The 16,936-nt window shown below is 36.2% G+C and overlaps 1 protein-coding gene across 1 annotated transcript in view; it reads left to right on the top strand.

The window, feature by feature from the left end:
- Positions 1 to 16,936, top strand: part of PLS3 (plastin 3) — a 76,673-nt gene that overhangs the window by 49,196 nt on the left and 10,541 nt on the right. The window contains exons 4-6 of the mRNA XM_087829458.1: positions 8,298 to 8,461; positions 15,447 to 15,576; positions 16,051 to 16,184. Of these exons, the coding sequence (XP_087685584.1) occupies positions 8,298 to 8,461; positions 15,447 to 15,576; positions 16,051 to 16,184 (428 nt within the window). The remainder of the gene's footprint in view (positions 1 to 8,297; positions 8,462 to 15,446; positions 15,577 to 16,050; positions 16,185 to 16,936) is intronic.

Below are 16,936 nucleotides of genomic sequence, written 5' to 3'. Positions count from 1 at the left end.
TCATGGTGGAATTTATTACTAAAGGTTTTGGCTATTACATTATAGCACATAAAATTTATATATTTTTTTCAGCATACTAAAGGCTTATGTGTAGTCTTTTAGAAAAGTGTTTCAAGATCCAGCTGAATCTTTTAATTTTCTTTTAAAATCTTTGTAGTTTTTATTGTTAGTGACGGAGCCCTCAGGCAACTGTCAAAGGTGTTATGGAAATCCTTTTATTTTTTTCCCCATTTGTTTTTTAAAAAATATATGTTTTTTAATTGATCATTTTAAAGAAAGAGGAAGGCAGAGAGAGAGAGACATCAATGTGAGGGAGAAACATCAATTGGTCACCTCCTGTACCACAACCTGGGCATGTGCCATGACAGGGAATCGAACCTCCTCAGTGCACAGGACGATGCCTAACCAACTGAGCCACACTGGCCAAGGCCAGGGAAACTTGATGTCAAAACAAGCTCCATAACTTAATTTCCTATTAAGGACAATTCTTATTTTGGGAGGAGTGAGGACAACTTGATCTCAGTTCAATTGTGACAAAATATGGAAATCATTATATGATTTTTCCCTTCTATTAACAAAAATAGCCTTGATTTTTCTCTTTAGAAATTCAGCAAAATCATAGTGTGGGAGAAAATCTCTGTCATTATTACCACTAATCATACATTTTGTTCAATCAATTAATAGTGCTTTGAAACTTTCTTTACTAGCAATAAATGGAGTATTAGGATTTAAAGTTCTCCTTTCACTCACTTTCTGCACCTGCTTAGCGTTAAGCTCTAAGCAGTATATTTTCATTTAATTGTTTTAATTTTCTCAACATTTGTTTCCAGTATTTCCCACTGGGATAGCAGAAGCCTTGGCTCTCATTTTTTTCCCTACTTCCTAATGTTTCTGTTTTAATGTAAACACTGCATAAGTTCTTCCTAAAGAAGAATAAATAAAACATCCAGAACATTGACTCTTTTTCTGGTGTACTATATAAAATAGTGTTTGTTAAATTTAAACTTTTGAAGGTGAATTACAGGGACTGAATTAAGGATTATACTAATGAGGAAAGATGGTTTTCTCCAACTAGAACATGCCTTTTACATTCTGATCTTGTTATGGAAGCTAGAGGTCATTTGGATGATCACTTGTAATAAAGATAAATGCTAGTAATGTAAGTCTTTTCAGATAGGCCTTTAGTCCTGCAAACACTTACATCTGGCTTTGTCCTCTCCTAAGCAATCACTACTGTGCTTTTTTTTTTTTTTTAACATGAATTCAGCAGTTTTGAAATAAAATAATAACGGGATTTCTTAAATGACTAGGAATGGAATGGGTATATTCCTTGGAGGTTGCCCACCAAACTAAGCCAAAAAATGTTGGTTATGGTGATTGTAGCTGTACCAGATTTTCTCATCTCAGGAAGATGAGTTGTTTCAAATTACTTGATATTCTCTAGTATATAAAAACCACATCAGGTGATGCCACAAAAAGCATGGGGGTTTAGTTAGTTTTACTTTTAGTATTCAATAAAACTACACCAGTGCATATTTGTTTAATTAAGACTTAAAAAGTAAAAAGTATAGCCCAGCCAAAAAATAAACAAGCACACCAGCACTCTTTCACTGCCATCTGATTAATTATGGATAGACTATTAGAAATGGAGGCCTTGGAATAGTTTGAAAAACCATGTTTTGATGACAGAGTGGAAGATGGAATAAAAGTGTGTGGGTGTGTGGGGGGAGAGCAGGAGCACACATGTGTGTGAGAATGTGTTCATGAGAGCATGTGTATAGCTGTGTCTGCATTTTTCAGGTGGGAGAAAGGCAGCAAGTGGAAAACGATGGTCCTACTGCTGGAAATTTTGAGTTGAAAAATAATTGCTAGACAACATTTTCGATTGCCTGGTCTCAGCTGTCTAACCCTGTTCAGCCTTCAGCTTTACTTGACCTCCACCTTCGGGGATCCACTATTAGTATGAAATCTTAGGTAGCGACCTTCATTCTACCCTTAGCTGGGACCCATTAAACTGCCCCATATATTTGCTAAAACGAGCTACCTCGAAAGGTATAAGCTGGAAAAGGCAAAACTCGTGTTCAGCTAAGCATCTGGAGATGTTTAGCAGCTGCCTTTTCTAAAGTTTTAATGCCAATGAAAGCTTGATTTTACTGCTTAGATCTTAGGATGGAATATAATCTAAATTCTTCTGCACAAGTTTTTTGGCCGAGTATTTTAAATCAGTATATTGTGTGCTTTCATGGACATTCAAGGTCGCGTGTCTATGTTGTGTGTGTGTAAATCCATTATTGCATTCCTTTTGTCTTTTTTAGTGCAAAAATTGTGTGGAATATATTGGTTAAACTAAATGAAACTTTTAAACCCAGCTTTTCTGAAAGGAAGTGCATCTGTACTTGATTGGTTTTCTTCTTTAAGTCCTAATGAGCACTGTCCGGAGTGGGTTAGTAATGAGGTTGCATCTGTGTTGCAGATGAGGACACATATGCGACCTCTTTACAAAGAAAGAAAGATACTAGATTTAGACAGAGTCAAGGATGGTTAAAGCAACACACTCCCACACACACATACAACCTGGGTTCAAAGGAAATCCCAGTCTTTCTTACTGTCAGATTTATAAGACCAAGTAGCACCCCAAAAGATGTGTCTGAAATGATAGATTGCTCCACATACCACCTGGACATGGGCAGCGTAAAACAGCAGCTAAAATCAAAACCACTTGAATTCTGGCTCAGCTTTCTCCAGACAAGTACTTAAAATAGCTTAAATAACAGGATGCAAGAGGAGGGAAAACATTTCCTTTTAAGGATATGCATTCTTGGTGTGATTCAAACTTTTGCAGGAACATGGCTGCGTAATAAGTTTATTTACTTTAAGGTTACTTGGGGGAGGGTGTTGGGAGAGTTAACTGGCATTTAAAATAATACTTGGTAGAAGAGCATAATGAGGTTTCTTTTAAAACAGAATGCAGATGTGAGCCTACATGTGTCATGAGAAAGAGAGGAGACACAGAGAGAATCTGTCGTTATAAACAGTCGGTTCCTTCCTGATAATTCAGTAGCTGGTATGAAAGACGAGCCTCTCTGGTGCGGCACTGGGAGCCGTTTAGGGATTATTTTTTAAGTATAGTAATCTTTCTTTTAAAATAAGAGCACTTGATCAATTTATTGAAATTCAGCTCTACTCTCTGTGGGAACTTTGTTCAGTGAGTAGGTGGAGTTTCTTTTTTCCTGCCTCCCATTAAAGTCTTACCCATACTCTCCATATTTTCTGGACCAACAAGTTGAGATATGTGATTGAAGAAACATTGAGAATGCTCTAGGTCATATGATAGTATCTACTTTATCAGGCGATGAAATATATGTTGCTGAAACAGAAGTGTTCAAAATGCAGAACCTGTCCCACCCCATACCAATGTATAATTAAATGAGTCAGAAAGGGGTTCCAGAGCCCAGCCGGCGTGGCTCAGTGGTTGAGCATCGACCTATGAACCAGAGGTCCTGGTTCGATTCCCAATCAGGGTACGTGCCTGGGTTGCGGGTTCAATCCCCAGTTGGGGCCGTGCAGTAGGCAGCGGATCAATGACTTTCTCATCATTGATGTTTCTACCTCTCTCTCCCTCTCCCTTCCTCTCTCTGAAATCAATAAAGACATATTTAAAAAGAAAGAAAGGGGTTCCAGAGTACTTGCACATTTAATGAGAAAATCAAGAATGCCATTATGTCAGGAGGTTGTGATTTTAGTTTCCAGTCATTAAAACTGTTTTCAATGTAGGTCTGTGTATTTTGGTCAGTTTATTATTAAATTCTTACGTTTATGTCAAAATCAGGAAAGGAAAAGTTCACCGTCATACATAGTTTTGAGCTCCTGCCTAATAATGTCACTCATTAGATGCAGCTTTCTAAAATGCCACTATGCTATCTCACTTTCTGCCCTTTCAAAGCAGAGCATGTTACATCTCCCACATTGTTTAAGTGTGTGTGTGTGTGTGTGTGTCTGTTGGTTGGGGATTGGAAATAAAATTAGCATAAAACTCTTTAAAAATAATTGCACCCAATTTTGTCTTTTAAGTACTTTACCAGCTGGGAGATTTTGCAAAATTAATTGCAAACTGCCTTTTTAGATTCCTTCTGCCTTCTTATTGAAATTGTTTTCTTCAAAAGATATGATTTAGGAACTTTAAGCACACAATGTGATATGCAGATCATGTGTCATAGAAATGTACACTTGAAACCTATATGATCTTATATTAACCAAAGTCACTCCAATAAATTTAATAAAAATAAATAAAATAAATAAAATCATTTAAATCCCCCTAAAAAAGAAGGGCTTGCAATAATTTACTAGACTAACACTAAAAATGTCTTTGATCCTATGGGCGCACAATGCAGTGTGCAGATGTTTTGTTGAGTTGTACACTCGAAATCTGTATGATTTTGCAAACCAATGTCACCCTAATAAATTCAGTTTTAAAAAGAATAAAATATGAACAGAAAATAATACCTTTGATCACAGGAAGTAGTAAAAGCTAGATCTGCTGATAAAATAAGGTAAAATAGAAAAATAGGTAAAACTTTAAAAATATGTAAAACTAACACATGTTCAATGATTGTTTTCCCATCTCAGCAAAGATATAGGATGTTCCAAGTGACTCAAAGTTTTGCAAGGATTTTAAAGCCATGGTTTCAAGTACAAGCCAGGATGTTCTTTCTGATTAATTTCTGCATCTGGTATTGAGCCCAGTGCTTGCCACCAAGTAGGTACTCAATTTGCTCTAGAGGTTCACTCATGCTAAACAAGTGCACATGGTCTCCCTTAATAAAGTCAAGCAGGTTTCCACATTTAGAACAAGAGAGGTCCTGACCTGACAACTATCACTGGTTGTCTACTTGGGTACTCCTCAGTGGGTGTGTTCACTTAGAAAACCAAATTACAGATCTGAAGGCTGCTGGGTGGGGACAGGATTAGAACAAAGTGAATGAGATTGAATGTTATTTAAGGGATATTTCTGTCGTTATGGTTTCCTGATGAAATTGCTGTTCAGTCTTGTAGTATTCTGTTTTTTTTGTTTTTTGTGTTTTTTTTGGTCATTGTTGTTTAATTTTGTTTTTAAAATGCTCATTAGATTTGAGCATTCTTTTCCTGGTTAATACTTGAGAATCAATGATTCTACGGGAATAATTGTCCTTATTGCTTATTATATGCAAGGGACTGTGGTACATACTGCGGTGGGAATAAAAAGATTTAGAAGAATACCAAGGGAAGTGCAACCTAATAAAATTGTCATATAACGACAAATTCTTGTTCCTCCAACCCTCTCCACCTTTAAAATGTTCCTGTCAGTTACTAAAAGCATCTGTTATTACTACTCTTACTTCGAAATGGAGTTTCCACATGTGGTTATTTTATGTTAGTTATATTTTAGGGTGGCTACTTCCTGGCATCTTTTAATCACATCAGTGAGCTTCTAATTAATGCTCATGAGAGGTTATTTCAGAGCGATTCATGCAAGTGCTAGTTCTCCCCATTGCCTGCACCTCTATTGCGAATAAACTGCCAGATAAAATAGACTCTCAGAGCCTTGGTTTTCATGTAGCTTTGACTTCATTATAGTTCGCCAATATTTCTTTTTAAACATCTCTACCTTCTACCTTTATTATATCACTGAGAATACAGGAAGAGCAATTAAGTACCCATTATATGCTAGGTCTAAACTGGAGTCGATAACAAGATTAAATTATGTTCAGATATATCATTTCAGAAGTCAGAGAAAAGTAGAATACATTTAAAAATATTTTTCTATCAGAAATTGCTGAAGTGGACAAAGTTTTGATAGTTGCAAGGAATAAGCTATCTCCTTCAATAAAAGTGTAAGGAAAATGAAGGGATATTTATTTAGATAATGAGGTATAGCAATTATCAGATTATTACTCTCTACTTGTTTTTAATATGTATTATGATTTTATCATTTTAAAAAGTGCATGCATGTGTGTGTGTGTGTGTGTGGTTTGTGAAGTCCTGTGTATATTGAATTTAGAATCAGAGTGTGTTAGAGCCAAAAAGGAACCTTAGAGATCATTTTATCCAAAGCACTCTTTTTCCTGATGAGAAAACTAAGACCTGGAGAGATAAATTGTGTAAATTCGTAGCCAAGATGAAATTCGATCCTGTATCACATTACTCCCAATGCGGTGTCCTTTCAGCTATGGTATGTACCTTTCACTGTGCCACACCAGCAGTGAGCTCAGTTTTAACTTTTTAAAGAAATGGGAGGAACAGATCAGTGTATGTGCGGGAGAAGGTGTATTGAAACCCATGAATTTCATTCATCAAAAGTGGCTAAAATCCTGCCACAGTGCCCTGTGGATTACTTTGTTCTTTTTAGTGACTGCAGATGTTGCTGGATTGATTTCTACATATAAGCACTTTACTAATAAAGTGTTTGATGTATAACCTTTGTATAAATTCAAATCAAAGAGAGCGAAGATGTGCCCTAGGGGAATTAAGTGTTTTACCTTGAAGGAAATGTGATTTTTAGAAGTGTTGAGTAATTTCAGAATGATGTTTTAAAAGCATAGAGATTTTAACTGATAGATTTTAAATGTAATTATCTATATTTAAGAATATTTGTTTGACTCTGAAGTATACTTCATTAAAACTAAACATAGAATTTCACCAGCTTTCAAAGCACTGGGGAATGGTTTCATATAGGATATTTAATATTTTAATAATTGGCAAAAAAATGGCCAATATGAATTACACTTAGATAATACTTAGACAAAGTCCAAAGTATGTTTCATGGCCTTTAAGAGGTTTTATGATCAGCTCCCCAACTTCATCTCTCACTTTCTCCTTTGCTTACTTTGCTCAAGTCATACTGGATCTTTTCTGTTTCCTAAACACACCAGACACTCTTCCACATCATAGACTTTACATTTGCTGTTTCCTCTACCTGCAGTCTCTTCCCCCAGGTATTCACATGATGTGCTCCCTTACCTCACCTAAGTCTTCATTCAAATACAACTTCCTCAAAGTGGCAACCAAAAATTTCTCCAGAAGTTTCTGAATGTTCCCGGGGGGGGGGGGGGGGGAACAGTGTGAAAATTAGCCCCAGGTCTAACCCTTTGCTTTATTTTTCTTTGAAGCACTTATACTACATTATATTTTATAGTTGTACCTCATGTTATATTTGCTTATTAGTTGTCATTGGAATGTGAGCTCTTTGACAGCAAGACTTTGTTTCCTTGGTTGCAGTATCTCCAATCCCAAGAACAGTATACCTGGTACAGAGTTTTTAAGTAATGTATCAAGTACATTAACTATTCACAAAACATTTTCATGAACAGTGCCATGATCATCTTGGGTCATTTCCCTATTCAGATTGTTTCCTTTTATTATAATTAAATTTGTATATGAAAATGACTGGGACATAAGGAATAAAAAGCACTGTTGAGCAGTAAGTATTTGAAATTGCTGGTGAAAGTCCAATTTTCTTTACCAAAAAAAATGCTCAAGTGATCACAACCCTCAGTATATTAGCACTCTTTCCCTTTTAATTAACATTTGGTCATTGATCAGGTCTTTTTTTTTTTCTTTTTTTTTTCATTTAACAGTTTCAGAGTACTCAGTACTCATCAGTACTGAGACACATACTCTGCTAAAACTCTAGCAGCACACACACACACACACAAAGTTTTTTACAGTTATGTTAGACATTTGTATTACTCAGAACTGCAATTATTTTTATGAACTCTATATTGGTCTTGGACTAATGTTTATTTACATTAACTCTTAAGAAATTGGCACTGAAGATGGTTGCTTAATTTCAGGTGTGCTTTGTAATATAATCAACATTAATTCATAAAACTATCCTATTAGACTAATGGAAGAATAAGGGACGTAAAACATCCAGATAGCTATAGTAGAAATTATTTTATACCATGTCAGTGTTTTATTGGTGTTCAATGTATTAATTCTTTTAAAAAGTTCTATTAGTTTCATGATTTAATACTGATTTTTTTAAACAACTATGCTTTCTTAATATTTGGGTTGCTATTTTAAGCAAAGCTACTTACACACTGTTTAATATACAGGATACATGCTGTAAAAACCCTGCTCTTTCTGTTAAAATTTGCTTTTCCTTTTCAAACAGCCTTAGGTACCAAACAAGAAGAAAGGAAAAAAAAAAAATGTGTTTAGGCAAGATCGTGAACTGAGCCTCAAATGGACAAAAATAATAGGTTAATTTCTTTCTTCTAAAACTTTTTTCCTATTGTTTGCTCTTCCTTTTTACAAAGACCTCAACAGCAATGGATTCATCTGTGACTATGAACTTCACGAGCTTTTCAAAGAAGCTAATATGCCATTACCGGGATATAAAGTGAGAGAAATTATTCAAAAACTCATGCTGGATGGTGACAGAAATAAAGATGGAAAGATAAGTTTTGACGAATTTGTTTATGTAAGTATGTGGATCCACCATTTTTACAAGTAATGTTTGTTCTTTTGTCTAGTGGGAGCATAGAGTCCTGAGTACCATCTTGTTAATTTCCTAAATATATCATATTAGTACAGTTACAACCAATAAAATTTCTCTCATCCTATCCACTAAATTTAGTTAGTTCTTTTAGCCGTTAGAATATCTTCACACACAAAAAAAGAATTGAGTAAAAGAGCACTGACATAAAGATGTAACACCCTGCTCACTTTGTAAGGAGAACAGTCTCCTTTAGGGCTTCATTAAAGGACATTTTTCAAGGTGCTAAATAGCACCCTTGAAGTGCTCTTTCTCTCTCCCTCAGTGAACAGTGTGCTCCCAAATTTTAATGACACACCGTGACTCACAGTCTTGGAAGTTTCCTGAGTTGAACGTTCTGATTTAAAAGATGTTTACTAGTCTTGCGGTAGTATTTAGCTGTGCCATTTTCTCTAGGATGATAATTTTGACAATTAAAAGTTAGAAGCATATCTTTTTAGTTCATTGGAAGAGGCATTTAAAATTCTTGTGTTCTTCTCTAGCATCATAAAATAATATTCTTCAGGGTTAGGGCCTGGTTTCTTAATGTTTTGACCCCCAAGCACCTGGTTGGTTGTTCTGTACTCAGTGCTTGGAGAGTGTGCATAAAGCACTCACTATTGAAGCCTAATAATTTTAGGTGCTGGCGAGCGAGGTCTAGATTTTCTGGACATGTGCCATTTTTCAGTCCACATTCACTGACAAAGTATTTGACACATACATTGGAGAATAACTGTTGCCTCTTCCCTCAATTAAGAAGACCCTTAAGAATATAGTTGATAATATTGTAATAATTATGTATAGTGCCAGATGGGTACTTGAATTATCAGGGGGGTCACTTTGTAAATTATATCATTGTCTGACTACTAGGCTGTACATCTGAAATCAATACAAAATAATATTGAATGCCAAGAAAAAGAACTCCCTTAAGATTTTGTTTTTACTTATTACTTAAAACCGAGTTTGACTGATCTAATTAGGCATTCCTTGCAGTATTTGCAAACAGCTAATCGGTGCCTCATATTTATCACAAACTTCCTAGCATTCCTATCCTCTTTTCTCATGGTTTCTTTTTGCCCCAAGACACCTGAAATGATAACATATACCCCATCAGTAACTGCAGCAACTGAAATGCTGCTATGTTCTCTCCAATTAGAATTAACTCCTTTTAAAAGCACCATAACAGTTCAAGAAGCAAATTACTGAGGAAGGATGTCAACTCAGCTGATGGCATTTTGGGGGGAGGGGGCTTGGGGTTGTTACTGTTTTAAAAATGCAAACGTGTCATAATTCTAATGTTATAGTTCTTGTCATCTTTTTTTGAAATACTGATTTCCTCCCCACAGTTTTTGTCTCCAGTTATTGCCAAAGCCTTTTATTTTGAATTCTGTGTCCAATAGTAAGTTGCAGTTGACTTGCAATGTGAGCACTTGCATGTCTCTGCTGTATGACTCGCTCACCTTGTGACTGCATGTTTAATTGTGAATTTAAAGCAGCTTAAAGCAGTAGTTAGCTGTGTTTGGGTTTTTTAAATATAATTTGATGTTCAGAATTTTTGAATCTAGAAAGAACAGAATTAAATCATTAAGATTTGCAGTGCACCAATATTGTTAAGGATAAAATTATGAACGTATCTTTGAGAAAGATCTCAGGGAAATAATTTTGTACATTTTGAAATGTTGCAGATTTTGCACAGCTGTTTGTGACCTTTATGTGAGGAGGTGTGATTGCTTTATTATATCCTTAAAAACTAACACGCATAATAATTTTGGCATCACCAGGGAATTTTTAAAGTAAAACATTAATGAGGACATTTTTGGATAAAATGTACATTTTAGAAGAGGAAGGAATCGATACATTTATACTGCATTTTTCAAATTAAAAAACAACAACCTGGGTTCCTGAAAAAGGAAGTAACTTACCCAACATTACACAGGGAATTAGTGGATCTTTTCAGTTACCTTCCTTCTATTCAAGAAATTTGAAATATGAAGGACAGTAAAAATAACCTGCCTGACGTTTCAGAATGACACCACCATGACTGTACTGAAAAAATGATGGGCGTTTAACCAAATGTCAGTTCACTCCCATCTGCTTTGTCAGCAATGAAACAGCTTACAAATTGTCATGTGAATAGATCTTAGTTATCTGAGGAAAAGAAAGTTATACCTGTCAGGTATTAACATAAGGAGATAGAAATAAACTTGTTGGCAGGCCAGTGTGGCTCAGTAGTTGAGCATCGACCTAGGATCCAGGAGATCTCGGTTTGATTCTTGGTCAGGGCACATGCTGGGGCTGCGGACTTGATCTCCAGTTGGGGGCTTGCAGGAGGCAGCCCATCAATGACTCATCATTGATGTTTCTATCTCTCCCTCTCTCTGAAATCAATAAAAACATATTTTTAAAAAAAAAATGGAAATAAACTTGTTGCATGTTAGCATTTTGTTTTTCATTTAAATTGCTGTTATTACTAAATTTAGGCCTACATCAGATTCCCCCCACAAAAATAAAAATTTGAACCTGCTACTTTGAAAACAACCCTCTAACACTGGAAGCCAGTCAATTTTTTATTTTTATTTTTTTTTAATTCTTTCTGAAACATTTCCTTCTTAAGTTCTATGCTTCTGGATTTTTTTTTATTATTATTCTGGGGGGGGGGGTGGCCACTAGTTCTGTGCTGAGCTAGAAAGGAGGTGGAACTTTTGAAAGGAATAAGAAACATATATATTCCATAAAAGAGCCTGGAAAAGATGTATAGAGAGTGAGCAGCGCACACTAGGAGTTTTTTCACACATGATAAAGCAAGTCCTTACTCTTTTAGAGAGAACAACTCGGAACAGTGAGCTCATTAGTATCGCAATGGGCAGCTTTGAAAATATCCATTGAGAAGTCTCCAGCACAGTAGTTGGCCTTGTATTATCTCTGATTTCAGAGATTTTTTTAAAATTTATCTTTATTGTTGAAAGTATTACAGATTTGTGTCCTCCCTCAACCCCCCTCTCCCATCGACCCCCTTCACACCGACCCCCCCTTCCTGACCTTCCCCTCACTATTGTCTGTCCTTCAGCTATGCATATATGCATATAAATTCTTTGATTAATCTCTTCTCATCCCTCCCACCCCCCTTCCCTCTGAGGTTTGTCAGTCTGTTCCATGCTTCAATGTCCCTGGATCTTTTTTGTTTGTTAGTTTATTTTTTTTCATTAGGTTCCACATATAAATGAGATCATGTGATACTTATGTTTCTCTGACTGGCTTTGTCATCCACTTGAGCAATTTCTTTTCTAAAGTAGCAAATAAAATGCAAATTCTCATGTAGTGAATCAATTTAACAAATGCATAAATCTTATATTTAATTTTTTTAATCTAAAGAACAGAAGAAAATACTATAAAACTGAAATTTTGATTTGGCTGTGATAAGTTTTTTAAAATATTTAGAAAATGAAGGTCATGTAACTTTTCTAAGACAATTTAAATTAACTCATTTACTTGCAAGTTTGAATGTCATTCCTAAGCACCAGGAGTTTAACTAGGTGTTTAAGTAATTGCATCACAGTATTGTACAGTTTTCCTTTTTATTATTATTATTTGTATCATTTCTCTTTTCCATGATATATATAAATTTAGATTTATTTTTCAGCTGAAATTGTGATCATGGAAACAACCTCATATTTAGAAGCAAATGATCCCTGAAGCAAACATATTTATAATAAGAAAAATGACTTTTCATATCTCATTCTGAGGCAGTAACATTTTAGATATTTTTTGTTATTCCAGTGATTGATGGTATGTCAGTCACAAGGAAATGTACACATTTTAGATTTTAATTAACTGGACAATGTTTTACTAAATGAAGTAGAGTTCAGAAAGAGGTAGAATGGTGAATATTGTTTTTTCACTGAGCTGATATATAGTTATCAAAGGAGGAGTTATGGGAACAAAATGAATCACAGCTAAAACTGCTGCATTCCCAGGTAACTGTTTTATTGGATAGTCTTGGCTTGGAAGTTAAGATAAATTGAATAAAATTAAAGTTGGACTTTAAAAAAATCACAGTATAAGTAAAAATAATTTTAATGATTTGAAAATTATCCAAAGTGCATGAGTCAGCTTCACACTACAGGAATCAAAGAGCCAAGGAAGCCAGAGAGAAAGCAGAGTGATTTCACTGGCTGTGTGCAGTATTGAGAGTAGTCTGTGTGTGTGTGGCTGTCTATATACATATACAGGCATAAATACCCACACACACATCTGTTCTAAAATTCTACCTCTGAAATTACAGGTATAGCATGAATTCCCAGCTATAGAAACTGAGTAAGCTTGATTTTGTAAAACTTACTGCTTACTATTGCACTATATAAAATTGAGTTTTTATGGCCCAAAGAAAGTCAGGATTTAAGAAAGGTAATAGGCTCTGGTTGGTGTGGTTCAGTTGGTTGAGTATCACCTGTGCACTGAAAGGTTGCTGGATCAATACCCCCCCCCCCTCCCCGCTCTCTGTCAGGGCACATGCCCGGGTTGCAGGCTCAATCTCTGGTAGGATGCAGCCAATTGATGTTCTACTCTCACATCCATGTTTCTTTTTCTCCCTGTCTCTTTCTCTGTCTCTCTAAAAATCAATTTAAAAATCGTAGAAAGAAAAGAAGGAGGGAGGGAGGGAGGGAGGGAGGGAGGGAGGGAGGGAGGAAGGAAGGAAGGAAGGAAGGAAGGAAGGAAGGAAGGAAGGAGGAAGGAAGGAAGGAAGGAAGGAAGAGGAAGGAAGGAGAAAAGAAAGAAAGAAAGAAAGAAAGAAAGAAAAGAAAGAAAGAAAGAAAGAAAAGAAAGAAAGAAAGAAAGAAGAAGAAGGAAGGAAGGAAGGAAGGGAAGGAAGTAGGAAGGAAGGAAGGAAGAAGGAAGGAAGAAGAAAAGAAAAGAAAAGGAAAAGAAAAGAAAAGAAAAGAAAAGAAAAGGAAAAGAAAGAAAAAGAAAGAAAAGAAAGAAAAGAAGAAGAAAAGAAAAGAAGAAAAAGAGAAAAGAGGGAAGGAAGGGAGGGAGGGAGGGAGGGAGGGAGGAGGGAGGAGGATAGGAAGGAAGGAAGGAAGAAGGAAGGAAGGAAGGAAGGAAGGAAGGAAGGAAGGAGAAAAAGAGAAAGAAAGAAGAGGGGGAGAGAGAGAGGGAGAAAGAAAGAAAGAAAGAAAGAAAGAAGAAGAAAGAAAGAAAGATAAGAAAGGAAAAGAAAGAAAGAAAGAAAGAAAGAAAGAAAGAAAGAAAGAAAGAAAGAAAGAAGAAAAGAAAGAAAGAAAGAAAGAAAGAAGAGAAAGAAGAAAGAAAGAAAGAAAGAAAGAAAGAAAGAAAGGAGAAAAGAAAAAAAGAAAAGAAAAGAAAAGAAAAGGAGGGAAGGGAGGAAGGAAGGGAGGAAGGAAGGGAGCAAAGGTAACAGGAAAAGATAACTTTGTGATAAGGCCACTGATAACACCAACTTTTCCACCAGTTATAAAAAGTCACTCTCTAGGTGGGATTAATTACAGAAAGGTGTCCCCCTGGAAAAACTAAATGTGAAAAGATACTCCTGCTTTCTGCCTCATGCAATCCAGTGCAAAACATAAAGCAGGCTGGATTTCAGCTTCTACTCATGCTTGCTCTTGCAGATACAGCCTGGACTGACCCTGTTCTGTGAATTTCAGACGTAGGCTACACTTCCTGTGATGAGTGTGTGTGTGTGTGTGTGTGTGTGTGTGTGTGTGTGTGTGTGTGTGAGAGAGAGAGAGAGAGAGAGAGAGAGAGAGAGAGAGAGAGAGAGAATGTACTTATCAATAATGCTGAAGGCCTTTGAGTTATTTTCTATTTGTTCAGCAACTTTTTCATTAGGACCATAAGTTTCTTTTGATAAGTATACTTACGTGTTCTAAACACCTTTTAAAGAACTTTTTATGGAGATGCTACAGCCTTCTCCTGTTTTACTGGCAATGGCTAACTTAGACGTGCACATTGGTAGATCGAGAACAAATTTAGGGTTAGGTAAATTCCAGTATTTAAGAAATATATAGACAGTCCTTTAAAATGTCCATTTATTCAACCAAGTCATTGGAGTAGGGTATGACATTTGCTTTGCAGCAATCTGCTTTTGGACAATTAGAATTTACAAGTTAATTTACTTAGCCATGTTCCTTGTTCGAGAAGCTGGACTTCATAAATGCACCAACAAGACAATCACTGAGAAGCCTCTTTTCTGTGATTGTTCTCAATAGTCATCTATTGCTGCAAACTTAACACAGTTTTTCACCTCATTATTCTATACATTTTGATTGAACAAACTCATCCTGAGCTACCCTATTACACCAATAAATTGGCTTTTTGGTTGAGTCCTAAATTTTTATCTTTCTTGGCATTGAGAATTGTGGTTAAAGAAGGGGGGATCCTTCCACCTCTTCTCTCCGGGAAAGGAGCAAAGCCTCCCTTGTTCACAGAAAATGAACAGATTTACCTATGCCTTTGACACACACTAGTTTTCGGCTTAAGGTGGATTCACTGCATGTGGCACTTAATGTTTTTGACAAGTGTGTGCAGTGGACTTTCTGGCACTTCATTTCCAGTAGCAGTATTGTAGCACTTGTTTACCATTTTAAAAACCCAAGCTCGGCCCTGGCGGGTGTGTTGGTTGGAGCATCTTTCTGTACACTGAAAGACGGCGGGATTAATTCCCAGTCAGGGCACATACCCGGGTTTCAGGTTTGATCCCCAGTCGAGGAGGCAACCAATCAATGTTTCTCTCTCTCTCTCTCTCTCTCAAATCAATTTTTTAGAAACCTCAAGCCCAGTTCTCCATATTTTTTAATGCTCATCACCTATGGAGAAAAATTTAAGTGATCAAAGTATAGAAGAAGATAAATATGCTTATTGTTCTGCCTGATATAAAATTAATTGTGAACTGACAACATATTTTAATTAATAGATTTTCCAAGAGGTGAAAAGCAGTGATATTGCTAAAACCTTCCGCAAAGCAATCAACAGGAAAGAAGGGATTTGTGCTCTGGGAGGAACTTCAGAGCTCTCCAGTGAAGGAACACAGCATTCTTACTCAGGTAATAGTTTCATGTGCATTAAGTTAACACAATGAACTAAGTAGGGTGCATGCTCTAATGTCAAGGAAGGTCTTTAGAGAAACACTGCCTCCTAATTAAGAATAGAGAGGTCCTTTGCAACATGTATTTGGACTTGCAACGCATACTTGCTGTAAGGGAATTATAAGTATTGTATGGCTTTGTTAGCTTGCAAGAGACATGATACAATATGTACAATGACAAGCTTTATTATAGAATTCTATAGTAATATAAAAATAATTTTTTTTAAGTTTTTAACTAAATTCTCTAAGAATCCATTAACTGTGCTCTGTTTTTGTGTTTTTCGGTTGCATTCAAGTGTCTGGGTTTCCAAAGAGGATAACCACATGTTTGTGACACATTAATGTTCAGCATTACTGAATAACTATTTTAGGCTCTAGAGTCATATTTAACCTAGAGTATGAACTAATTTCTTGTTATTCAACATAATTTTAGAGGAAGAAAAATATGCTTTTGTTAACTGGATAAACAAAGCTTTGGAAAATGATCCTGATTGCCGACATGTTATACCAATGAACCCAAATACGGATGACCTGTTCAAAGCTGTTGGTGACGGAATTGTGCTTTGGTAAGATGTTGGCTTATTTTATACCCAAATTTCCAAAGATAGCATTCCAGCTTCATCTTGGGGAAATAGTTAGAACTGAAAATTGTATCGGTTCTGCCCATTTCATTTCATCTCTAGGTCTGTCCAAAAAAGTACCACCAAAACATGAATCTAGCCATAGCTGGTTTGGCTTAGTGGTTAGAGGGTCGGCCTGCAGACTGAAGGGTCCCAGGCTCATTTCTGGCCAAGAGCATGTACCTCAGTTGCAGGCTTGATCCCCAGCCCCAGCCGGGGAGCGTGCAGGAAGCAACTAATCCCTGTGTCTCTCTCACATCGATGTTTCTCTCTCCCCCTTTCACTCTCTCTGAAAAGCAATGGGAAAAATATCCTTGGGTGAGGATTGCAAAACAAACAAACATGAATCTAAAGCTCAATCATTTAGCCTGGGAGCCTCTTTATAGGGAAACTATCAACTTCAAATTTCTTCTCATCATTGAGCAAGTAGCTCATTACAACTTTGTTGAACTTAAGTATGCCAATATCTTTTGATTCTAAAGTACCATAGCTTCCAAATGAAAAAAAAGCTGCTCTTCAGTTCTCACTCTCCAATTATTTCTGAAAAATGCATTTGTCACTGCTGCTGCCCAGAGCCAACAGTATCTTGGCAGGAATGACATAAGATTATCAACACTTTGTCAGTTGATGCTCCTATTTATAAAGGCAGTGTAGCACAGGAATTAAAGGCATACCCTATAATCAGTCTGCCTGGGTTCA

This window comes from Miniopterus natalensis, chromosome X, assembly GCF_054644295.1.
Source record: "Miniopterus natalensis isolate mMinNat1 chromosome X, mMinNat1.hap1, whole genome shotgun sequence".
NCBI classification, from domain to species: domain Eukaryota; kingdom Metazoa; phylum Chordata; class Mammalia; order Chiroptera; family Miniopteridae; genus Miniopterus; species Miniopterus natalensis.
The sequence above is the reverse complement of the archived record's forward strand: the minus strand, read 5'-3'. Positions and strand labels throughout refer to the sequence as shown.